The following is a 25,488-nucleotide window of genomic DNA, read 5'->3' on the forward strand; positions in this document are numbered from 1 at the left end:
CGCTCGTAATGGAAGTCAGGCACACGGTGCAGGAGAACGAGTATTGTTCAAAATGACTGACCTGATGCGGCCGTTTAAGCTTGGAGAGGACATTGGTTTGTTCCTGGTTAACTTTGAGCGAACGTGCGAGAAGCAGGGGTTCTCTCGGGAAACGTGGCCACAGCGCTTGCTCACTTTGTTACCCGGCGAGGCGGCCGACGTAGTCGCTCGCTTGGATAGAGAGGAAGCAGAGGATTTCGACAAAGTAAAATCGAGTCTGCTAAAAAAGTACCGGCTGTCTGCGGAGGCGTTCCGTCGGAAGTTTCGGGAAAATGAGAAAGGCAAAAGTGAGTCATATACAGAGTTTGCGTATAGGCTTATGTCGAACATGCAGGAGTGGCTCAAAGAAGAGAAAGCGTTTGGTGACCACGATAAAGTTCTGCAGTGCTTCGGGCTAGAACAGTTTTATAGTCGGTTACCGGAGAACGTGCGATACTGGGTCTTGGATAGGCCAGACGTTTGTACGGTGGCTAAAGCCGCTGAGCTAGCCGAGGAGTTTGTGACGCGTCGAGCTCGCGGAGCTAAGGACGGTCAAAAGGGTGAATTTGGCTCCAAGTCTGAGAGGCCAAGGTTCACGCCCATGAGATTTAAGGGGGACACGCGTAGTGCGGATGCGAGCGAAAGCAGTCCGACCAAACGTAAAGAGACGGCGGCAGCCAAACGCAGAAAGCGGTTCGAGATGAGGCGAGCGCGCTTGTGTTATACGTGCCAGAAGCCGGGTCACTTTTCGGCGCAGTGTCCGGAAACAACACCAAAAGCTGTGTTTTTTTCAATAGGCAGCACTGACGAGAACATGAAGCTTCTCGAGCCTTACACGCGAGACCTCCTCGTGAACGGGAAAGAGTGCCGAGTGCTTCGCGATTCCGCAGCTACGATGGATGTAGTTCACCCATCTTACGTAGAACCCCATATGTTCACGGGCGAGTGCGCATGGATCAAGCAAGCCGTGGAAGCTCATAGCGTGTGTCTGCCGGTAGCAAAAGTGCTTATTGAAGGACCTTTCGGAGCGCTTGAGACAGAGGCGGCAGTGTCATCTATGCTGCCACCCCAGTACCCGTACCTATTTTCAAACAGGTCCGATCACCTCCTGCGCGAGAAGGGGCTTTTGTTTGGTGAAGCTAGTGTTCAGGCCTTAACCAGATCGAAGGTTCGGGAGCTCGCTGCAAAGGCGGTAGTTGCGGGGCCGACGTTATCAAACAACGAAAAAGGGTCAGAGGCGCAGCAAGCTGATATTCAGAGCACGCCCGAACTGAATAAAATTGAGTCTGTAGCGTTGAAGGCGCCAGATACTGGAGAGGAAAATCCCGATTCGGGAAAGTTAGAAGAGCTATCTACTGATTTGCTCATCACGCCTACGTCAGACGGACTTGATAGGTTGCTAAAAGTCAGCCGGTCGGCTTTGATAGCCGAGCAAAAAAAGGATGGCAGCCTGGAAAACGTGCGCTGCAATGTCCAAGAAGGTATCGCCAGGAAAACTGCGCGTTTTGTGGAAAGAGGTGGAGTCCTGTACCGGAAGTATCTAGACCGCCGAGGAGTGGAGTTCGATCAGCTGGTCGTGCCTCAATGCTATCGTCAGGATCTGTTGCGCTTGTCACACGGGGGTTCGTGGTCCGGACACCTAGGAGTTAAGAAAACTAAGGACCGTCTCTTGCAAGAGTACTATTGGCCAGGGTGTTTTCGGGACGCAGACCATTTCGTGAGGACATGTGACACTTGTCAGCGGGTGGGCAAACCAGGGGACAAATCGAGGGCGCCGTTGAAATTGGTACCTATCATTACGGAGCCTTTTAGACGGCTCGTTATTGATACTGTGGGACCTCTGCCGGTAACAGCCACGGGGTACAGACACATTTTGACTGTGATCTGCCCAGCGACAAAGTTCCCTGAAGCAGTGCCGCTTAAAGAACTCAGCTCAGTTGAGATAGTTAATGCACTACTGTCCATATTTGCGCGAGTTGGTTTTCCTGCGGAAATCCAATCAGATCAGGGCACAGTGTTTACTAGCGCTTTGACGACAACTTTTCTCGAAAGGTGTGGGGTAAAGCTGTTACACAGCTCAGTGTACCACCCACAGTCGAATTCCGTTGAGAAGCTCCACTCCGTCATGAAGCGCGTGTTGAGAGCGTTGTGTTTTGAACATCGAACTGACTGGGAGCTGTGTCTGCCTGGGGTGATATTTGCTTTAAGGACCGCGCCGCATGCGGCTACGGGGTTTTCGCCAGCTGAACTGGTGTACGGTCGCTCGCTTCGATCTCCGCTTCGCATGCTTCGAGAATCGTGGGAAGGTAGGGGCGACGACCCAGTCGTGGTGGAGTACGTGCTTAAGCTCCTCGAACGCTTAAGAAGGGCACAGGAGTTGTCAGGTGAAGCAATGACAAAGGCCCAGCAGAGGGCCAAGGTTTATTATGATCGGACAGCCAGGGCCCGTCGTTTTGAGGTTGGCGATGAGGTCATGATATTGCGCACATCGCTAAACAACAAACTAGACGTGCAGTGGGAGGGCCCAGCACGAATTGTTCAGAAACTGTCGGACGTTAACTACGTGGTAAGTCTGCCAGGAAAGCGGAAAGCACAGCAAGTTTACCACTGTAATCTGCTCAAACCTTATAGACAACGGGAAGCAGTGGTGTGCATGATGATAAACGTTCCTGAAGAGCTTCCAGTCGAGCTTCCGGGACTAGGCTCAGTGACGAACAGGGAAGACACCGGTCAAGTCATTAGTGACCTTATCAGTAAAGCACCGCTGTCGCCTGAGCAGAAAACCGAACTACACCAGCTATTACAAGAGTTTCAAGGTCTGTTCTCTGAGAGGCCTGGTAGGACTTCGGTACTTACTCATGATATAGAACTTACCTCCCCAGAGCCAGTACGATCCAAGGCGTATCGGGTGTCACCCCGCCAGAGCGATATTATGGAGGCTGAGGTAAAGAAAATGCTACAGTTCGGTGTTATTGAGGCAGGTGAGAGTGATTATACCTCCCCTTTGATTTTAGTTGAGGTACCGGGCAAGGAACCTCGTCCTTGCGTCGACTACCGCAGGCTTAATTCCATCACTAAGGATCAAATTTATCCGATCCCTAACATCGAGGAGCGCCTTGAGAAAGTTAGTAGCGCTCAGTTTATTTCCACCCTAGATCTTGTCAGGGGTTATTGGCAGGTTCCACTTACAGAAGAGGCTAGTAGGTATGCGGCGTTCATTTCACCAATGGGAACATTCCGTCCTAAAGTGTTGAGTTTTGGTTTGAAGAACGCGCCATACTGTTTTTCAAGCCTCATGGATAAAGTGTTGCGGGGACAGCAAGAATTCGCTTTACCGTATCTAGACGACGTAGCGATATTCTCCGCATCCTGGTCTGAGCATATGACACACTTGCGGGCAGTGCTAACCCGCCTGCGCGAAGCGGGCTTGACAGTCAAGGCTCCTAAGTGCCAGTTAGCACAGGCCGAGGTTGTCTACCTCGGTCACATGATTGGTCAGGGTCGTCGCCGCCCCTCTGAAATAAAAGTGGCCGCGGTGCGAGACTTTCCGCAACCGCGCACCAAGACCGATATTCGGTCGTTCTTGGGTGTCGCCGGCTACTATCAGAGGTACATCCCTAGGTACTCTGATATCGCGGCTCCCCTGACGGATGCTCTAAGAAAAACAGAGCCTCAAACAGTCGTCTGGGACGAGACCAAGGAAAGAGCTTTTAGCGCCCTAAAGAGTGCCCTAACAAGCCAGCCTGTGCTACGATCGCCAGACTATACAAAAGGGTTCATTGTTCAGTGCGATGCTAGTGAGCGAGGCATGGGCGTTGTACTGTGCCAACGGGAAAATGGAGAAGTAGAACACCCCGTCCTGTATGCTAGTCGTAAGCTGACCAGTCGTGAGCAGGCGTATAGCGCCACCGAGAAAGAGTGTGCGTGTCTCGTGTGGGCCGTTCAGAAATTGTCATGCTATCTAGCCGGCTCGAGGTTTATCATTGAGACGGATCACTGCCCTCTCCAATGGCTGCAGACCATCTCTCCCAAAAATGGCCGCCTCCTGCGCTGGAGCCTCGCTTTACAACAATATTCCTTTGAGGTGCGTTACAAAAAGGGGAGTCTCAACGGTAACGCCGATGGCTTAAGTCGAAGCCCCTAACGTAGGAATCAGCCTCAAAATTGTTTGTTACTGATGTTTTTCTTCCTGAGGCAGGATTTTTTTTTAACATATTGCTTTTGTTTAGTGTTTCAAAGTGATGATATGCTTTCTAGTGCAATTTTTCAATTTGTGGACGCGTTCTGAGTGATGCTAGACTACTGTAAGGAACTAGGCAGTGGTATAAAAAGGGGAAAGAGCCTGGCAGGGCTTAGTGAGGGTTGTGCCGTGCTTGCTGACTGAGCGGTTGAGTTTCAGCGTAGTTCTAACGCTTGCCGGGAACGAGAACAAAAATGTGAACTCTCCCGAAGTCACTTTGCAGTGTCCCGTGCGAACCTGAACGAGAGAACGAGGCCTTCTCTGTGCGCTGCGCTCAAGAAACGTCGAGGGACGCCCGACTTCGGTTATGAGCATCATCGAGCGACATCCCTCCGGACAGCGGATGCAGTCCCCTGTCCATCGGGATCTCCTTCCCCCGGCGGGGCGGTCTGTTGCGTTTCGCCTGCGACACGTGGTTTTGCCGGCGCGACTGCGGCGGGGCGGCAGACATTTTGGCCCGATCGTCGTCGCCGCAACACTCATCGCCAGGTGTTTCCAGGCGCGTCTGCGGCGATGCGACCGCCTAGGGATCCTCCTCGCATTCCAGTCATTGTGCCCGAAACAGGCGATGCCAAAGCAGGGATCTCATTCCAGTTATTGGGCCCGAAACAGGCGATGCCAAAGCAGGGATCTCGTTCCAGTCATTGTGCCCGAAACAGGCGATGCCAAAGCAGGGATCTCATTCCAGTTATTGGGCCCGAAACAGGCGATGCCAAAGCAGGGATCTCGTTCCAGTCATTGTGTCCGACCGGCAGCGCCACGACAGGGTGCTACGAGATCGTGCGCAGCGCCACGACAGGGTGCTACGAGATCGTGCGCAGCGCCACGACAGTGTGCGTCACCATTAGCCCATTGTACATTCACGTGCTCGTCTTTTGAGGGGTTCCTTCTTGCCCTCAACTGCGAGAGTATAAAAACAGCTGCCCCCGGACGCCAAAAGGAGGGCTCCGATTTCTTCAGTTGAGTGAAGTGCTCTCCCGTCTCTCTACTTCGGTCAACCTGACCGCCAACTCTTTGCGATGTTAAAATAAACAAGTTGTTTCGTTGTTACCAGTCGACTCATGCTTTGCCGGGACCTTCGGATGCTTCGAGTTGTACCCCAGGCCGCCAGGCCAACGCTACCCTTGGGGCTTGCGACCCAGGTACAACCACGGGCGTCAGCGCCGAGTTCCCAACAGATCGTACCAGCAGTCCGATCCAAACATGCGTCATTTTCTCCGGGGGCAGACGAAGCTCGCTCAGTGAGCTAAAGGGACCTGTGATGGCACTGCTTGAGTCTGGCCACGTGAACAACTTGCGTCGCACTTGAACGCCGATTACTTGCAGTAACTTTGGCGACGACATAGTTCACATCACTCAAGCGAGTGGGTATAACCAATGGTCCCGTGCAAGTTGCGAGAAACTTGCGGTACAATTCATTTTTAAGGCGGAAGCCTTTAATGGCTCATTGTCAAGGTCATCTGCCGTTAGCAGAAACTGTCACGGCTTTCCGGCCTCCTGATTGGTCTCCTCTGTGTCGTGACGTCAACAGCTTTCCGGCCTCCTGATTGGTCTCCTGTGTGTCGTGACGTCACTGTCGCTAGGCGCTGGTGTGCGCCTCCTGATTGGCTCGCGTGCGTGACGTCACTGGCGTCAAGTGCGAATGTCGTGGTGGTTCGGCGCTGCGCGGGATGACTCATCACATCGGCACGCGTTGCGGCCGTGTGTTCGACGGTGCGCCCTGACGTCACTGTCGTCATGCGCTTGAGGTGGCCTCCCGATTGGGCGCTGTGCGGCCTGACGTCACTGTCGCGAGGCGCGCCTCCTGATTGGCTCGCGTGCGTGACGTCACTGGCGTCAAGTGCGGATGTCGTGGTGGTTCGGCGCTGCGCGGGATGACTCATCACATCGGCACGCGTTGCGGCCGTGTGTTCGACGGTGCGCCCTGACGTCACTGTCGTCGTGCGCTTGAGGTGGCCTCCCGATTGGGCGCTGTGCGGCCTGACGTCACTGTCGCGAGGCGCGCGTAGGCAACCATCTGCTTGGGTGTGGTGTGGCCTGGTGTGGCGGCGGCGGCAGTTTACTTTGCGGTATCGTGTGGGAAGGATGCCTCGTCTCGCCAAACCATTGTCTCCCAACACGCGACGTGCGGCAGCCGCTGAACGCAAGCGGCGCTCAAGAGAGGCTGAGTGTGTACGTCGCATGCATCAGGGCGGCGAGGCGCGTCCGACACCACAGAGTCCAGGGACGCGACGGGCCAACGCAAGAGGGGCAATGCGTTTGAAGCGATTCGCTGCATCTCCGGTTACCAAGGCAAATGAAGCTCGGAAGCGCCGTTACCGCCATGTTGCCGCGGCAAGCCGAGCAAGTCAATCGAGCGAAGTGGATGATGAGGATGGCCAACTACGCCTCGACACCGCCATTGAAGACGCGTCACCTCCTGATCCACAAACGGCGCTGCAACAGTTCCAGGCGGCCACAAACTACTTTAACAGACACTTCGTCCGTAACGACGTTGCAGGCATTTAATAAACAAACAAACATTCACATAACAGTGTACGAGATGTGCGCCTACGTGGTGTTTCCGATGCAACAAATCGCCATTGGCAATGGTGTCAGGCTTCCGCCGTTTCACACTTTAGTTTCGACAAAGTGTCTTCCGTTTTTGCGAACAGGTGTTCACAACCATAGTCACCCGGAGTAAAGCTGACGGGTATATGCCGGACATCGTAGCGAGACTTGCTGTGGCCTTGCGAAGACAACATCCTAAGATGCGCCAGTCGACGTGCTTGTTCAGCTCGACACAAAGTGTGGGCGATTGAAGCATCTTCTTGACACGATAAAGGTAGAATAGTGTACAGAAAGCTCTGGGGAGTGCGTGCGTACAGCAAAACGAAATGCGCATATCCAGTAACTTCATGTTACGCAGTATTGTACGCGTACGTTACGAAAGGTAAGACGGCGTCCCAGTTATTGTGGTCAGCGGTGACACACATTGATAGTCTGTTGATAAGGGTTCGACTCGTCCGCTCCGTGAGGCCATTGGTTTTCGGGTGGTACGGAGTGGAATGACGAAAGGCAGAACCACAAAGCCGTAAAAGGTCTTCAACGACATCGGCGGTGAATGGCCGTCCACGGTCACTGATTACAACCCGTGGAGCGCCGTGACGTAGTATGACGTGTGCAACAAAAAGGAAGAGACATCTGCTGCAGCGTCAGATGGAAGTGCCGCCGTTTCCGTCTAACGAGTTAGATAATCGACGCATACTATAATCCAGCGGTAGCCAGCTGACGTCTTTGGAAGCGGGCTGAGCAGGTCGATGCCGACTTTTTCAAAGGGCAATGTCGGTGGCCTAACTGGTTACAAATGGCCTGCTGGAGCCGTCAACGTCTGCTTGTGGCGCTGGCAAACAGTATCGCTGGCGACATACTGTTTCGTTGTTTTCCAGATCTTGCTCCAGAAACATCTCTGGCGAAGTCGGTGTAGTGTGCGTGCGAAGCCAAGGTGCCTGGACATGATATCGTAGTGCATGGAACGAAGGAAACAGCATGCAGGGCGCAGGTTTTCGGGCACAACTAGAAGCAATGGAGGACCATCAGCTGAGTAATTATTTTTTTGTACAGCAAACTATTACGAAGAGTAAACGGTGTTGTTCCTGCTGACTCACGTGCAGCTGCCCGTAGAGGTTTCAATGTAGGGTCGCAAAGTCGGTCGATCTCGAAGGTACTCTCTGGAAAGTCGGAAGAGATGGAAATTAGGTAATCATCGAAGTCATCATCGTCAGCCTTAGTGTGCGGCGAATGGAGACGGGATAGGCAATCAGCATCTGTATGACATCGTCCGCTCTTGTAGGTGACGGAAAAGCTGTGCTCTTGAAGGCGTAACTCCCAGCGGGCCAACCGGCCAGACGGGTCGCCCAGCCCGACGAGCCAACAGAGTGAATGATGGCCAGTCACTATCGCGAATGCGCGGCTGTACCGATACGAACGGAACTTCTGAATGAAGATGATTACTAGACACTCGAGTTCAGTAACGGTGCAGTTTCTCTCCGCTTTTGTAAACGTCCGACTAGTATAAGCAATAACATGCTGGCGACCACCGCAGATCTGAACAAGCACAGCGCCAACACCCACACCGCTGGCATCAGTATGCAGCTCAGTTGACACCTCCGAATCAAAATGCCACAGAACCGGTCCAGAAGTCAACAAAAAATTTCAGCTGTTGAAACGCAGACTCGCAGTCAGCAGTCCACAAGTATGGGGTGTCTTTGTGAAGGAGAGACGTGAGGGGAGAGGCAAGCTGTGCGGAATACTTGATAAAGCGCCGGAAATATGAGCAAAGGCCCAAAAAACTTCGCAGGTCTTTCACAGTGTGTGGCTGTATTGGAAGTCGCGAATCGGTGCTATCTTTTCAGGGTCTGGTCGTATGCCACCTTTGTCGACCAGAAAGCCTAGTACGAGGGCTTGACGATCACCGAAATGACATTTATTTGAGTTTAAAATAAGGCCAGCTTGCTGGATACAGTCAAGAACGACCGACAGGCGCTGATTGTGCTCGTGAAATTTCCGGCCGTATATAATGACGTCATCTAAATCCACAGAGCACGGCATCCATAAATCGTTCGAATGTCGCTGGAGCGTTGCACAAGCCAAAGGGCGTAACGTAGAACTCAAAGAAGCCTTCAGATGTTTCAAAGGCTGTCTTCTCCTTGTCTGATGGGTGCATTGGAATTTGCCGATACCCTGACCGTAAATCAACAGAAGAGAAATACGACGCGGCGTGGAAACAGTCGACGGCGTCGTCTATTCGTGGTAGGGGGTACACGCCTTCCTTTGTGACGGTGCTTAGCGGCGATAGTTCACGTAGAATCTCCATCAGTTGTCTTTATTTCTTGACTAGGATCACAGGAGCAGCCCACGGGCTACATGATTCCGGAATCACTGCCTTCCGTAACATTTCTTCGACCTGCTCGGCGATGACTTTTCTCTCTGAAGGTGAAACGCGATAAGGCTTCTGACGAATTGACGTCGCTTGCCCTGTATGGATGCGGTGTTGCATACGAGACGCCGGTGGTGTATGCATGGAACGCTCGCAGGTCTTGAGCAAAATCAAACACTGTGGCGTAGCGAGCGAGCACTGCTTGAAGCAGACACTGCTCTATAGAAGACAGCGACATGTTAATCATGCGCCTAAATCAGCAGAATAATCACAGCTGGAATGAGGGTTGGATTTTCTTCCGGAAGTTGACATTTCGACCGTTCCGACGCTGACAATGGATTCTTCATCAAACTTGCCAGTTTAGGTCCTAGCGACAAAGTTACGGATTGGCTTGAAACGGTCACTCTCCAAAAGAGCGTTGACAAGCATCAGTGGTGACAACGAGGGAGCAGCTGGGACTATCACATTTTTTCTTGAGCGCGTTTTTATATCCGGGCTCGACTAAACAACAGCAGGAACCCGTGCGAGGGCGAGAAGTGTTCACAGGTACAAACATTGCAGTCTGAGGGGGCAAACACGCATCTCGCGATACAGAGAGAACGTCCGCGGCCTCACTGGTGTTATCTGTCATTGGAGTTCGCGCGTCGCGGCGAAGAGAAATCGCGCCAGTGCAACAATCCAAAGTTGCCCCCCCTCCACTGGCGTAAGAATTCCTAAAATAATGTCATGCGTTGCGCGTGCAAGCGCAGTAGATTCACTCCGAAATGTCTGGTCTCCTGCCGTATAATTGAAAGCGAACAAACCCCGAGTGGGCGTAACAATTCCCCCGCCAACTCCGCGAAAAGTAGCGTTCCGATCCTAAGAAAACATAACTTTTGTGCAAGACGATTTTTGAAAGACGCGCTCATAACAGAAACTGCAGCCCCAGTATCAATTAAAGAAAAAGTAGGAGGAAGCCACAGGGAAGGAACAGCCGTCGCTCTCATTATCTTTTGTATAAAAAAAAATATCTGTATTATATAAAAAAAGAAGAGCACACCTCCTATGAAGTACATAAAAGCTGGTGCCGTTGCTACTTCTTTTTCTTTCTTTCTTTTTTCTTTCCGTGTGTGTGTGTGTGTGTGTGTGTGTGTGTGTGTGTGTGTGTGTGTGTGTGTGTGTGTGTGTGTGTGTGTGTGTGTGTGTGTGTGTGTGTGTGTGTGTGTGTGTGTGTGTGTGCGTGTGCGTGCGCGTGCGCGCTTGTAGTGACAGTTGCAACAATTCATGTGACACCGGTTCATATACAACTAGGCCGGCTCGCCAAGTTCACTGCACGATGCCCGCTATTTTCCTTCCATATAATACCCCCCAAAAATATAGAGGAGTAAGTTACATTAGGAAGTTTTAGATTAGGGGACGCAAGCGGATTGCGTCCCCTTACATAAAACTCTCTTTTGACTCTGGAAGTGATGCGTTCTTTGCCAGGGTCAGTTACATTAATGTAATGTTTTCCGAATACTTCTTTGCGCGCTACGCGCATTTTGATGTTCTCTTGTTGCATACAATGTCACAAAATAATGCTATTTTTTTTTTAAATCAACATGGGGGGGGGGGGGGCGTACTATGCGTGATTAACAATGGTCTTGGGAAATTTTCCAATATCACCCAAGTTCCTAACAGTGCCAATATTTTTATGCATACTGTATACTATTTTTTTTTTTTCGTCTCTTAGTCACTTATTACCTGAACTCGGTCCTGTATGGGAGCCCATGGCGGGCGCCAAGGTGGAAAGTGCGCCGAGTGGCGATGCCAGATATCTTCGTTGTCTCTGAAATGAACACGGAGATAAAAGTATTCTCTTTGAGTAAAGTACACTGTAGCCGAGTAAAAAAAAAAAAAAAATGTTGGTGAAGGGGCAGTAAACGAATGACGCTATCAAAATGAAGTACTATGGCACTCATCTTGTTAATCAGATAGACGAAGTAATCATATTTAAGTTTTCCTGATTTAACAAAAAAAAAAAGATCGCCGCTGGTAGACAGCGTAATTCTTTATCCTTGACCTGTATTATTCTAAGAGGTGGACATTACTAGCACGAGAAATTGAAGCACATATACGACTAATTAACTTCTTAATTACTTTACATTATACATTGCAATTTGCTAATAGTAGCCGGTGTGTTTGCGAGACGTGACCGCTTGAAGTGAATCTCTAGGATGACACCAGTTTCGAGATATTATTTTCCAAAATGTAGGACAAAATACCGTTTTGTGGCGCTTTTTTCCACATTGGTGTCATTATGAAAATTCTTTCCAAGTGGATACGCCTTGCAAGCTCACTGGCTACAATTAATAAATTGCAATGTGTGACGCAAAGTAATGAATCAAGAAGTTAATTAGTATTTTTTATTAGTTGAATATTAGTCTCGACTGCGTGTGCAAGTGTTGTCCGCCTGCGTGAATATAATCCAGCTCAAGGACAATAATTATGTGATCTCCAACAGGCAATTCTTGGAGGAGATCACCCCGTATACCGAGCTGGTAGATGTAAACATTGGTTTCTTTTGAGTTGATCACTGCATGATTATTGCCGCGCACAGCCTGATACCATGGACGAGTCGTCCTGCTTCCTTTACGCCTTGTCCACAGTCCGTATGATCTGCATGCACGCTGCGAAAATTATGGGTGAAAGTTTTTCTTTTCTTTATTTCGCTCCATCTTTCTCGAACGGTCTCTGCATATTTCGAGCCGATGGGCGCCGCTTGTGAGCAACAAACGCGCAGCCTCGGCAACAAAAGTGCCTACACAAAAATTCAGGCTACATTTCTCAATTCCAGGCTCCATGCGTAGACCGCACCAAGAAATTCAGATTTTTCGACGTGCTCCTGGTTCACAAACTTTTGTTCAGTGCTCAGCTGGTAGTAGCCCTCTCGTTCTCTTGCACCAGCTCACAGAAGCAGTCCGGTTATGTACATTTTATGGCAAGGCGCGCTAGTAGACCATAGTAGGCGTAACTATTAAACCGGAGAAATGAAGTATCACCCGCCGCGGTGCGCGTAGCGGCTTTGGTGTTGAGGTGTTAGCTAAACCCGGGGGCTCGTGATCAGATGCCGGCAGCGGCGGCCGAATTTCGGTGGGGGTGAAATGCAAAAACACCCGTGTACATTGTATTGGGTGCACGTTAAAAAAAAACCCAGATGTTCAGCAATTAATCCGGAGTCCCCCATTACGCAGTGCCTCATAATAATATCCTGGTTTTGGCACGTATAAAACGCCAGGATTTTTAAACGAAGATGCGCCGACTAGTCCCCTTTGTAGACTTGCTAGCTATGGACCCATTGCAAAGACTTCCTTGCACGGCAATAGCACCACGACAGTGGCGAGGCTGGTGTCTTCTGATTTGTGGTGACTCTCTATACGCACATCTCTCGCAGAAACCGAAATAATGGCTGTTTCCCTCGCCTACATTGATCTTGCACGAATGCCACAACAAAATGCCAGAGACAAGCGGCACTGCCCTCGTCTCGTATCCTCATTCGGGCAGAAGTCCTCTGCTTCCTAACCCACTGTGCGCTGAAAGACGGGTTAAGGTTGTCCCGCCTCCAACTTGAAACATGTCGAGTCTCGTATAAGCCCGCCACTGCGCGTGCGATGAGTGAGCCGCAAATGAAAGGGGATTCACGGCAAAACAGCAGCAGCCGCACAAGTTGCTTGCCTTCCGTTCTCCTCTCGCACGTCTGACATCGTCACTGCGGACAGAGAGCGACCAAAGCAGCCACATTTGTTGCCTGACGTTTCTGACAAACGGGGGACGACAGCGACATTAGCAGTACTGCAGAGCCATCGAACTGTGCAAAGTTCGACTTCCCTCACCGACCCGCCTCCATCTTGGGGGAGTTCAATGCAGGCGGCGATGCCAACGTTACGTGTGCGCGTATTTTCGCAAACGGTTATGACCAGAAAAATAGCTGCAAAAGAGATTCATCGTCCTATCCTCAGGTGACTGGTGAAAGCTGACGTAGTATTATACCGACGCATTCTTTCTCGATCACGTGAAACGAATAGCAACAGCTGCAGCTTGATTTTCTTTTTTTTTCTTTTTTCCCACGACGCATATTACGCGTTTACGACCATCCTCTCGTTTCGTAATGAGTCATTTTCATCGTAAGTGGCGCTTCCGCTGTGGCGGTTTCAACAGTGGCGATGGGCGTATGCGGGGAATGCATTGTGAGCGAAGCGAAACTTCCTGCGGCCAGCGCAAGCGAGGGCGGCGCGATCAGCTCTAGAAAATAACAATCATATAGCAATTGGAACGATGTTATGCATCCAAGTAACGCAGCATATGTCAGCACGCACGATAGACGGCGAACAACTGTTAGCATGTACTCGTAATGTGCTGCCTGCCTCCGTGGTCGTTTTCCGTTTTCCACTGAGCTATACATATGAGCCTCACGCGAAGAGATCCTCAATAGAACTTTTCGACAGACAGACAGACAGACAGACAGACAGACAGACAGACAGACAGACAGACAGACAGACAGACGGACGGACGGACAGACGGACGGACGGACGGACGGACAGACAGATAGATAGATAGATAGATAGTCGATGGATGGATGCATGTGCCCACTCTCGCGCGTACATTGCATGTGCACTTCCTAACAACCGTGCACGTATATAGCCAGTTAATCCACCAGTATCTATTAGATGCATTTACGTGACGGATAGCTTTGTGTCCCTGTGCCACGTACACAGCATGTTTCCTACATCTGGGCGCGCATGCATCTGAATTACGTTGCGGAGAGCACGGACACTATATATGTGTATAGTATATATAGACGTCTCTTCGTGAATGTACGCTGTAAAAATGTATACACTGGTTTTCTTGTCGCACTGGTAACACTATTACCGTTAGGGCCTTACAAAAATTTATAGTGGACGACAACGTGCGATGACAAAAGACGTAGTTGAAAACTATGTAATCATTCTGACAGCTTTGGGCGCACAGAAATATCCGACAGGAGAGTTTCATATATCTCCTTGTGAAATTCTCTTGTGCGTAAAAATGGACGATAATGCTTTCGCATTTCCACACGTAAGCAGTCTTGTGTGTCGCTGCTGAATAGTTGTTGTTGTTATTACCGCTGCAGCTGCATTTCGATGGTGCACGGTGGAATGCGCAAAAGCGTGTGTTTCCGGGGTTTCGGTACGCGATGAAGAATTTTAATCGGTCGAAATAATTCCGGAACCTTCCAGTATATGGCATATCTATAATCTCGAATCTAGAATGTACACAGCTATATGCGATATGAAAACCCAATAGTTGCTGTGGCAATGTTTTGCACATGTCACACTGTTCTTATACGGAAGACACCGCACAGCAATCGTGTAGGCTGAAGCATATACGCCTATACAAACGCAGGTGTTCGTGTAGGCGCAGTCAAGCTGATAATTTGTGAGTAATATTTTTATTAATAGGATAATTGTTTATAGTCCTCAAAACTCGTTTCAACGAACAATGGCATATCACTTGACACCGCGCGATGATGTCGAAGCCCGTCAAGTGATAATTAAAGGTCGCCTAACACGAACTTAATTTCAAACAGCTACAAGAGGCATGAAAACGATTGTCAATTGCCGCAGAATTTTGTGAAAGGCCATGCTTGCGTCTTTCAAGTGTGCTGTATATATAGTACATTCCTGCATAGCGTGCAGGAATTTTCTTGCACAGGCATGTTCTTGTAGTATATATTTTAACTTGAGTAACGCAGCACATATGTAACAGGTTTAGGTGACAGGACTTAAACGGCCGCTACAGTACTATTAAGATCAGTCAACGCTTGATGATAAATAGGGTAATCTCATCTCACTTTCAAAAATTACCGTACCGCATTGTCGCTCACTAAGCCATAGAACGTACAAGCGACATCTACTGTACCTCCTCTCCAGATAGTATACGAATCCTTCGAGTTTCAAACAATTGTCGAACGACGCAAGGTGAACAGTGGTGAATGTATACGATGTGCAAACAACATATAAAACGAATTCATTTGGGACGTTTAGGCGTAGTGAAGAAAAAAAGAAAGAAAGCGCTCCCTACAGATATACTTTTGATATTTTACAGACTATATGGAGCCGGCACTCAACACAATTGTGTGCAGTCATGAAGAACCCTTACAGATTACATGCGCATCGGTTTTGTAACACTCACCTCAACTACACTGTAAATACCTACCCTCACCCTTTTATAGCATCAAATGTTGGCTACACAAGTACTACATGCTTTTTGTCACCCAGCATACACACCACAATAATGTCTAAGTTGAAAAATATCGTTCTAATGATACTGCTATTCTTAATGGCGGTCTTCCTGGTTGCAACATCCGTTCTGATAGTGTGTGAGGACAGCGGAGTATAAATTGTAGTAGTGTGAAATAACGCAGTGACCCAGAGAACATGTTTAGCATATTCAGAAATCTGCGATCAAAGCGTTCATAGCGTTTATGTCCAGCTATTGAGATAGCCATTAATCTCTTCGGATAGTCAACATAAGTTCGGTGCGGATAGTCATTAGTGGCTGTCCTCCCGAGTTACGAAAGGAATCGTGAAATGGATAGACACTCGTACTAAGTGTCGCCCGTATACCCCATTGAAATGTATGGACTGTTTGCCTTCTCGCGTGACGTCACAGCTCAAAACGCGGGCGCCTTCTGTTATCTATAGGCGGCATATATATATATATATATATATATATATATATATATATATATATTAACAAACTGCGGGGTAGGACAGGGCACAAGGAAAGAAGTGAGGCGAGGCTCAAGCTTGAGGCCAGCCTCAACTTGAGCTTCTGTGCACAGCAAAAGAATGCATTGTGACCGTAGCGTGCAAGATGTTCGGGGTGATCTATACGCCAGCTCACCATGCTCGCTACCTATATGCTTAATGAAATGTTGAATGCGTTTCTGAAGAACCACGTAAAATTGAGACCGTCTTTCGACATAAATGTCACACTGCAGGTCTTCCAGCGAACTGTGAAGCTCGTGCTTATCGTTCTAATTTGCATGTACGCGGTTAACTTTGCGTTCCCTTAACGGAACAGGCTGGATACATGAAAAAATACGTGCCTCAAGAAAGAGAGAGTGAGAAAAGGATACGAAAACCGGCAACCATTGTAAAAGTAGTCCTTCTATAGACTTGATCGATAATCTGGCTCGGTCAAACTCAACTGGGCACAAACACGTGAGTGTTCTTCTCAGTTGACCATGTTGCAGTCGGCTTCAGATAAGTACAAGCTTACTTCCGACGCCTATACAATTCAACACACGCGTCAACCCTATGCGTTTCTTGCTCCAGCTCGAAGATATGCGAAATCAAAGCCGTTACGAACCTGCACTCTTCCTGTGTATAACCTTACATGCTAACATTCTCAACGACTACATTTATGTCACTCGGTTGCTGCTATATAGGCGCAGCTCAAACGAAACTCTGCTATAGTTCTGTGCAGCGTGGATAGACGCTGGAAAGCGCGTACTTGGCGTTCCCGCGCCGTATCCCGCCTACGGGGCCACGTGGCTGTGCGCGAGAGACAGAGCTGCATGTGTACGCACCTTCCGACTTTCTTCTCTCGAGCCGTCTGCATGCAGCTGTTTGTGCGAAGAGCGCGCCTTGCTGCTGTCAGCTTCTTGTCGGTTTTGTTTGGCGAAATGCACGCGCACGGCTCTTTGCTGTTCGCGTGCATGGCGAACAAAAGAGGCTACGTCGCTGGTCGGACCAATCTAATCGCGCCCCACCGCTCAGCGCGATCTCCACTGGCACCGATGAACCCAGGGAGAGATACAGCCGCGAGGCCAAGCTCCGCTCGGCGCAAGCGTCAGCGGCAGAGTATCGCAGCTGCTCTTGCGTTTTGTTCTCTATTATGTCACCCAAACAATGCCTCTTAAGCCGTTACGAGTGATGACGCGCTGATAGCGCACTTTAAATATGAGAAAGGAGAACGGAAATTGTCTGTCGCAGTTACTGCGTGTTTTTTAAACTACTCAGAGCACTTAGTATATAAGATATCTTTTTTTTAGAGTGCAGCCGCGCCCGTTCCTGCGTCGGCGTCGGTGGCGTAGCCGAGCGAACGAGCACAGCGAAAGATGAAACAGCGAACGCGGAGCGGGATATGAAGGACGCGAGCCGCGAACGGCGGAAACCAATGAGAGCGGCCCCTTCAGTGACGTCACGCATGGAGGAAGGAAACTGAGGAGAGGCCCTACCGCCTCCGCGCGCTAGGAGAAGAGTGTGGAGGAAATGACGTAGTAGGTTCTCCTCTTTTTTGCTGTTTTTTTTTATTTCTTTGCTGTAGCTGCCACGCCTTTCGGGCCACAATGGCGGCTTTGTTATTGTTCTGTGCGCTCACACGTGTAGCTCCGTAGGTTTCGTACCGTGTCAAAGGCGCCATGCGGGCAGGTTTGCGTTGGTCTCCGTGTTTTGTTGCGCTGCGTCATCTGGACCGTGCTCTACTGAATGTGCTGTGGCCAGGTGGGACAGGAGGAACTAAAGTTCGTGAAATGAACGCGTATGCAACGCTGTACGCAATGTAACGCGCCACGGCAATGTCAACGGACGAAGGAATTATATCCGCGGGTAATATTGCCCTCTTTGGAGGAATCATGCTAACGTGCTATCGCAGGCCGGAACCCATGCGTTTCAGAAGCTGTTCAATGAACGCCTTGCAGGTCAGTGATTCCTGCTTTTGACAGCGCATATGGTGCATTTGGGGCACGTAAAACGTACGTTATGAGTGCATAGTTCGTGTTCAGTAACAACTTGCTTTTGTGTATATTAAAACACACGTTGCTTAACTGTTGCTTGTTCCTCGCAGTACTCGCGAAAACACGAAGTATTTTAGGCAGAGCGCGTTCAAGGTTCATGCACACCTGCACAAGTGTACCTCAATACACGTGCTGATAGAGCGTTACGCAGAAGATGCGCATTTTGCTGGCCTCGGCACCGTGCGCCTGCCAGCCGACGCTTCATCCCGGAAGATGGGAAAGAAGCGGCTTCTTTGACTTAAAGAACGAATCCTCCCTACCGCAGGCGTATCCTATCTGTGCGCGCGAGAAGCGCAGGGAAGTTAAGGTACGTTAGCGGATGCGCTGCAAGAATCGGCAAGGCTCCACAGAACGTACGCCTGTGAACACATCAAACGGCTGTTCCATGGTCGCATGTTGGCCGGTCTACGTGCGTACTGTTCTGCACCGTGCGCCGGCTATCGCAAAACTTTGGTTCCATGATGCTTCACTTATCGTGGTAAGAAGGCACCTCAGGCCGCAGTCAATGAATCTAAACGCGGAGTCAGAAATGAAATTCTGCCTCCTCGCCGCCGCGCTTTCGTAGTAATGCGCGGTCACCCGAATTTTGTTCGATAAAGCACGAGGATTTCTCAAGCGAGAATGTGTTTGTGCTCATAAACCCCAAATGGATCGCAAATAGATCGGTGTGTCGTACGTGCCGCCAGTGCGTTCTTGCAGTGCAGTGAGAATGCGTACATTTTTTTTTCGTATCGCCAGACGTCTAGCTCGCAAGTCCGTCTTAATGACACAGGATGCCTAAGCAGAAAAAAGCAAGTAGAAGGCAGCGATAGGTGACCTTTTTCTAAAAAAACACGCAAGAACTGTGCAGCGGCCGGTACCTGTGGCTGATAAGAACAGTTCAGTTCGCTGGCCTTATAGGGCATGTTTATTTTCATAAAAGCCGGTAAAAGCAGCCGATTCGACCTCACGGCCCAATTTGCGAAGTTCATTATGAACTTCTATTACCATGACTTCGGCAACGGCAATGCAATGAGGCATCGCGATTGTTTAGTATTGCTGCGGAGCGCGTGCGTCCGAGCAGCCCGGTTGCGCGCAGCGCGACGTGGTTTCGCGAGAAATGTAAACACAGTTTCCTTCCTCCATGTAAACATGAGAGGAGAGCTGGCCCGATAGGCGGAGCAACGCCATGAGCAACGCCAACTTCCGGCTTCACTTTAGCTTCACAAAGAATGACGTCAGGGCTGCCCTGACGTCACTCTTTGTGAACCTAAAGTGAAGCCGGAAGTTGGCGTTGCTCATGGCGTTGCTCCGCCTATCGGGCCAGCTCTCCTCTCTTGTTTACATTTATCGCAAAACCACGCCGCGCTGCGCGCAACCATGCTGCTCGGACCCGCGCGCTCCGCAGCAATACTAAGCAATCGTTAGCACGTTAGCATGATTCCGCGAAAGAGGGCAACATTTCCCCTGATATTCCTTCGTCCGTTGCCATTGCCGTGGCACGGTACATTGCGCACAGCGTTGCATGCGCGTTCATTTCACGAACTTTAGTTCCTCCTGTCCCACCTGGCCACAGCAACATCCGGTAGAGCACGGTCCGGATAACGCAGCGCAACAAAACACGGAGACCAACGCAACAGTGGCCGCACGGCGCCTTTGCCACGGTACGAAACCTACGGAGCAACACGTGTGAGCGCACAGAGCCATAACAAAGCCGCCATTGTGGCCCAAAAGGCGTGGCCACTACAGCAAAGAAATAAAAAAAAACAGCAAAAGAGAGGAGAACCTACTACGTCATTTCCTCCACACTTTTCTCCTAGCGCGCGGAGGGGTAGGGTCTCTCCTCAGTTTCCTTCCTCCATGGTTTCCTTCCTCCGTGCATTTCCGGATGGATGGATGGATGTTATGAGCGTGCCCTTTGGAACAGGGCGGTGGGTTGCGCCACCAAGCTCTTGCTATTATACTGCCTAATGTCCTACCTAGGTTAAACAATAAAAAAAAAACATTGTGAACTCCCACAACCAAGTTTTCTGATCCCCTATTGCGCACTGTGCTTTTGTACGTCTCTGTTTTTTGTCGTCTCCCTACTTTTAATCCACCAATCCTCCAATCGCCTCTTACTAATCCCTATTGCGGACATGTTTACTTCTCCACTGCTCTCACTGAACCCAAGGGCTTCAAAGAGGCCAGTGGCGCCTAAATCGACCGCTGGGTAGACGTCTTCACATTCTAATAAAACATGCTCCATATGTTTCCCTATGGCTTTACCGCAGCAAGCACATGCTTCTTCTTCCTTCTCCGCTTCCTGTATGAGCAGTGCCATTTGGCGTCCGCCTAAGTAAGTTCCATGCGTTGCCGCTGCTTATTTTCGTACCACTGCGGAAGGTACAGTTTCCCTTCTCTAAAGTTGGTTCTTTATTCTATGACAACACATTCTTCCTCTATGCAGTTTTATCGATGAAACCATCTTATTTTCAAATCAAAAGTTATGCTACCCTCTCCCCTCTATTTAGCCTCGTGAAGTAGGAGTGGGGCACTCTCGCGTGTGACCTTATAAGGCCAGGACGCCGCTCGCTGCGTGCGTGCTAGTAACTGAGGACGCGCACGAGCCGTGCTTCCTGAAATATTTCGTATAAGGGAATGCCAGCAAATGGGAACGAAAACCAGACAAAAAAATTTCGGGCCGAACCATTCATATGGTGGCCGATTAGCCAGCGAAGCTGTCGATCGCAGACCGAGCAACTGTGCCCAAACTCCATGTCCAGAAACATTCTCTTGAATTTGGAATTCGCCCCAGTGAAACTCGAACGAGGTGGCAACTCACGCTTGGACGCAGACTCGAACGACCTAGCTTGACGCTTACGAGCGGTCTCCAGTGCGCGATCTTCATCGGTAGCTTGCGCTCGACGCCGGCGATTAGACTCCCGCACCTGCTCTTGCTGACGTTCTTCGGAGGCAACGTCACTGGCCGCATTCTCCGCTTTCGCACGGGCACGTCGTCGTTCGTTATACTCGCGTCTCGGCTTCGACGCCTCTCCTCATACTCGGCTTCTTCGGCCGCGCGCACAATGCGTGGTCTTCCAACATTTCCCATTCTTGTTGGAGTTGCAACTGTAGCAGTGATCTACCTCTGCCATGCACAATCGGGTTATTACACACCGCGACGCACATCCCCGTGTTTTCCCGCCAAAACTGCTACGCCGTTGCATTGAGGGCAGACGACAGCAGACGCAGCCGGCAGCAATGGCGGCCAGCGCGGGTTCACTCCCCCACTGCGCAGGTGCGGTGCGCGGCGAAACCACGTGTCCTTTCTTTCTTCTGCGCCCTGCTATCGTTCGTTATCTTTTTGTTCACTTTACAGACGTTAGCCAGCCCAGATACACCCCCCCACCCCCTCCTACGAGACCACGCAGGGCCGCTATCTTTTTTGTTCACTTTACGAAAGTTAGCCAGCCCAGACCCCCACCCCTACGAGACCACACATGCGGCTCATTCATACAGGTCCGTCAGGTAAACAGCTTCGCTGTTAAATGGCGCTACCGTCTGCTGTCGTCCATATATGAAAAGATAATTGTCCGTTCTTGTACACGGTGAAGTTTGTCTTATCAGTACAATTTCTGAGGTAATTTCAGTAAAGTAGGCATTGACTTTCCAGAGAGCGCATAACGCGAAAGCACGACACGAAAACTCATGCATTTTATTGGATTATTCCTATAAGTACTCGTACACCGACCGCTGGCAATTCATGAATGCTTACAGCGAAAAATTGCGTTTTAGTACGCAGGTAACAAAACGGCGCCTTGTCACGGATGCAACAAGTGATCTGATCGGCGACTCATATGGTTCCACAGAATGGGGAGCGGCTCAGGGGCAGTAAGTAATACTGGCAAGCGTAAATTGGACCCCTTAGTACCATCACTGTCGACATGTATTGCTCTCTTTTTTTTAATTACGACAGCACTTGTACACGAATTCACGCCACCGCCGTCATGCCAATCCGTGTGCGACGGTGTATACGCGACCGGCGCGCGGTGCCTTAGAGGTCACGTGATCTGCTGCAGGTGCGAAGAGGAGCAATCAACTTGCTTGGCAAGGGCGACACGCAGCGAATGCAAGCCGATGAGGATCTTGCCTTGACACGCGCTGCCTACCCACATTCCCAGTGTTGAATGTCACGCATTCTGCAAAATGTGTGAGGCTGGTCTGAGGTGTCAAAGGAGCGGCGGCAGGGAACATTCTCTTCGATAGCGTCGCGCGCGCTCCGCGCTGCCGGCTCTCCTCATCACGCCAGCGTTGCCTGCTAAGTGTGTGAGGCTGGTCTGAAGTGTCAAAGGAGCGGCGGCAGGGAACGTTCGCTTTAATACAGTCGCACGCTACTCATCACGCCAGCGTTGCCTGCTAAGTGTGAGGCAGGTCTGAGGTGTCAAAGGAGCGGCGGCAGGGAACGTTCCCTTTGACAGTCGCGCGCGCTCCCCGCTGCCGGCGCTCCTCATCACACCAGCGTTGCCTGCTAAGTGTGAGGCTGGTCTGAGGTGTCAAAGGAGCGGCGGCAGGGAACGTTCCCTTTTAATACAGTCGCACGCTACTCATCACGCCAGCGTTGCCTGCTAAGTGTGAGGCAGGTCTGAGGTGTCAAAGGAGCGGCGGCAGGGAACGTTCCCTTTGACAGTCGCGCGCGCTCCCCGCTGCCGGCGCTCCTCATCACACCAGCGTTGCCTGCTAAGTGTGAGGCAGGTCTGAGGTGTCAAAGGAGCGGCGGCAGGGAACGTTCCCTTTGACAGTCGCGCGCGCTCCCCGCTGCCGGCGCTCCTCATCACACCAGCGTTGCCTGCTAAGTGTGAGGCTGGTCTGAGGTGTCAAAGGAGCGGCGGCAGGGAACGTTCCCTTTTAATACAGTCGCACGCTACTCATCACGCCAGCGTTGCCTGCTAAGTGTGTGAGGCTGGTCTGAGGTGTCAAAGGAGCGGCGGCAGGGAACGTTCCCTTTGACAGTCGCGCGCGCTCCCCGCTGCCGGCGCTCCTCATCACACCAGCGTTGCCTGCTAAGTGTGAGGCAGGTCTGAGGTGTCAAAGGAGCGGCGGCAGGGAACGTTCCCTTTGACAGTCGCGCGCGCTCCCCGCTGCCGGCGCTCCTCATCACACCAGCGTTGCCTGCTAAGTGTGAGGCTGGTCTGAGGTGTCAAAGGAGCGGCGGCAGGGAACGTTCCCTTTTAATACAGTCGCACGCTACTCATCACGCCAGCGTTGCCTGCTAAGTGTGTGAGGCTGGTCTGAGGTGTCAAAGGAGCGGCGGCAGGGAACGTTCCCTTTGACAGTCGCGCGCGCTCCCCGCTGCCGGCGCTCCTCATCACACCAGCGTTGCCTGCTAAGTGTGAGGCAGGTCTGAGGTGTCAAAGGAGCGGCGGCAGGGAACGTTCCCTTTGACAGTCGCGCGCGCTCCCCGCTGCCGGCGCTCCTCATCACACCAGCGTTGCCTGCTAAGTGTGAGGCTGGTCTGAGGTGTCAAAGGAGCGGCGGCAGGGAACGTTCCCTTTTAATACAGTCGCACGCTACTCATCACGCCAGCGTTGCCTGCTAAGTGTGTGAGGCTGGTCTGAGGTGTCAAAGGAGCGGCGGCAGGGAACGTTCCCTTTGACAGTCGCGCGCGCTCCCCGCTGCCGGCGCTCCTCATCACACCAGCGTTGCCTGCTAAGTGTGAGGCAGGTCTGAGGTGTCAAAGGAGCGGCGGCAGGGAACGTTCCCTTTGACAGTCGCGCGCGCTCCCCGCTGCCGGCGCTCCTCATCACACCAGCGTTGCCTGCTAAGTGTGAGGCTGGTCTGAGGTGTCAAAGGAGCGGCGGCAGGGAACGTTCCCTTTTAATACAGTCGCACGCTACTCATCACGCCAGCGTTGCCTGCTAAGTGTGTGAGGCTGGTCTGAGGTGTCAAAGGAGCGGCGGCAGGGAACGTTCCCTTTGACAGTCGCGCGCGCTCCCCGCTGCCGGCGCTCCTCATCACACCAGCGTTGCCTGCTAAGTGTGAGGCAGGTCTGAGGTGTCAAAGGAGCGGCGGCAGGGAACGTTCCCTTTGACAGTCGCGCGCGCTCCCCGCTGCCGGCGCTCCTCATCACACCAGCGTTGCCTGCTAAGTGTGAGGCTGGTCTGAGGTGTCAAAGGAGCGGCGGCAGGGAACGTTCCCTTTTAATACAGTCGCACGCTACTCATCACGCCAGCGTTGCCTGCTAAGTGTGTGAGGCTGGTCTGAGGTGTCAAAGGAGCGGCGGCAGGGAACGTTCCCTTTGACAGTCGCGCGCGCTCCCCGCTGCCGGCGCTCCTCATCACGCCAGCATTGCCTGCTAAATGTTTGAGGCTGGTCTGAGGTGTCAAAGGAACGGCGGCAGGGAACGTTCGCTTTGACAGTCGCGCGCGCTCCCCGCTGCCGGCGCTCCTCATCACACCAGCGTTGCCTGCTAAATGTTTGAGGCTGGTCTGAGGTGTCAAAGGAACGGCGGCAGGGAACGTTCGCTTTGATACAGTCGAGCGCGCTCCCCGCTGCCGGCGCTCCTCATCACGCCAGCGTTGCGACAACGGGTGTTCGCTGTCATCGAGTAAACTCGTTCATGTGTGTCACTGGTCGCGCGGCACCACGCGTGTTTAATTAGTAAGTGAATGTTTACTGCAACATATACTATGCATAAAATTACAATGCTATATTTATTCTATACATACGGCCCGATGGACACGTGATCCCCCCTCCTCCATGGCAACGCCCTTGCTTCCAAATTGTTGAAGGTGACGTTGTCTAAGCAAGCCTCCCTGTCTCTTTCATTCTAGAGGGGAGCAATCTTACAGAAACGATGACAAAGGCGAACCGAAATCACCGGAAAATACTCTCTCTATAGCCGGGTTTGCACCGAAACTCGATATACGGTTACCGGTAACATTGCAGAAAAGAAAGAGGGAAGGACAGGGTCTGAACAGGACAGCGCGTTGTTCTAAGGCTTTGTATATACGAGCATGCTCATTCGCTTTTCCAATTAGTCAAAATTTTTTCACAGTCGAAGCCGGACGAAGCGTGCACCGCTGCGTTTTCGCCGGCGCTTGAACTTGCTGAACCTGTGCTGCATTAGGCCTTTGCACGATAGCTCACACAGATTATGCCATTTGGCTCAGTGATTTACGCAACGATTTAAACAAAACGACTAGCGGCATAACCACGACGACAGAGACCCCAGAGGTTAACCCGCATCTCCTACATCTGTGCATGGGACGCGCGCCGAGGTCTCACGAAGCGATGGAAGCGGCAAAATTTCAATCGAAAATTGAGCTACAGAATATCCCAAAACACGAGAGCAGCCCAAGAATACGCAGACAAGCTAACCAGTGCTAACTGGCAAACGTGTTGTGGTAAGCTAAGTGGTACGCTGGGCACCGCGAGAACCTGGGCAATCTTTCGGTCGCTAATAGATCTGGTAAACACGAAATCCCATAAAAATCGGCAGCTTCGAATATTCCTCCACCAGTACGGAGGAGACGGAGACCAGCTCCTGAAGGA

The 25,488-nt window shown here is 51.2% G+C and overlaps 2 protein-coding genes across 3 annotated transcripts in view; one reads left to right on the top strand and one right to left on the bottom strand.

Annotated features, from left to right (window-relative positions):
* LOC142563489 (protein FAM210B, mitochondrial-like) overlaps positions 1-17,035 on the bottom strand; it is a 41,298-nt gene extending 24,263 nt beyond the window's left edge. The window contains exons 1-2 of the mRNA XM_075674043.1: positions 16,768-17,035; positions 10,899-10,983 (exon numbers count right to left, since the gene is read on the bottom strand). Coding sequence (XP_075530158.1) covers positions 10,899-10,926 — 28 coding nt within the window. The 5' untranslated portion in view covers positions 10,927-10,983; positions 16,768-17,035. The remainder of the gene's footprint in view (positions 1-10,898; positions 10,984-16,767) is intronic.
* Positions 1-25,488, top strand: part of LOC142563464 (peptide methionine sulfoxide reductase-like) — a 51,537-nt gene that overhangs the window by 4,380 nt on the left and 21,669 nt on the right. The window contains exon 1 of one of the 2 annotated variants that reach the window (XM_075674023.1): positions 21,733-21,828. The exons of the other annotated variant lie outside the window; for it this stretch is intronic. Within the exon in view, the coding sequence (XP_075530138.1) occupies positions 21,808-21,828 (21 nt within the window). The 5' untranslated portion in view covers positions 21,733-21,807. Of the gene's footprint in view, positions 1-21,732; positions 21,829-25,488 lie in introns of those variants that run through there. 2 annotated transcript variants of the gene reach the window in all.

Source organism: Dermacentor variabilis, chromosome 1 (assembly GCF_050947875.1).
Source record: "Dermacentor variabilis isolate Ectoservices chromosome 1, ASM5094787v1, whole genome shotgun sequence".
NCBI classification, from domain to species: Eukaryota; Metazoa; Arthropoda; class Arachnida; order Ixodida; family Ixodidae; genus Dermacentor; species Dermacentor variabilis.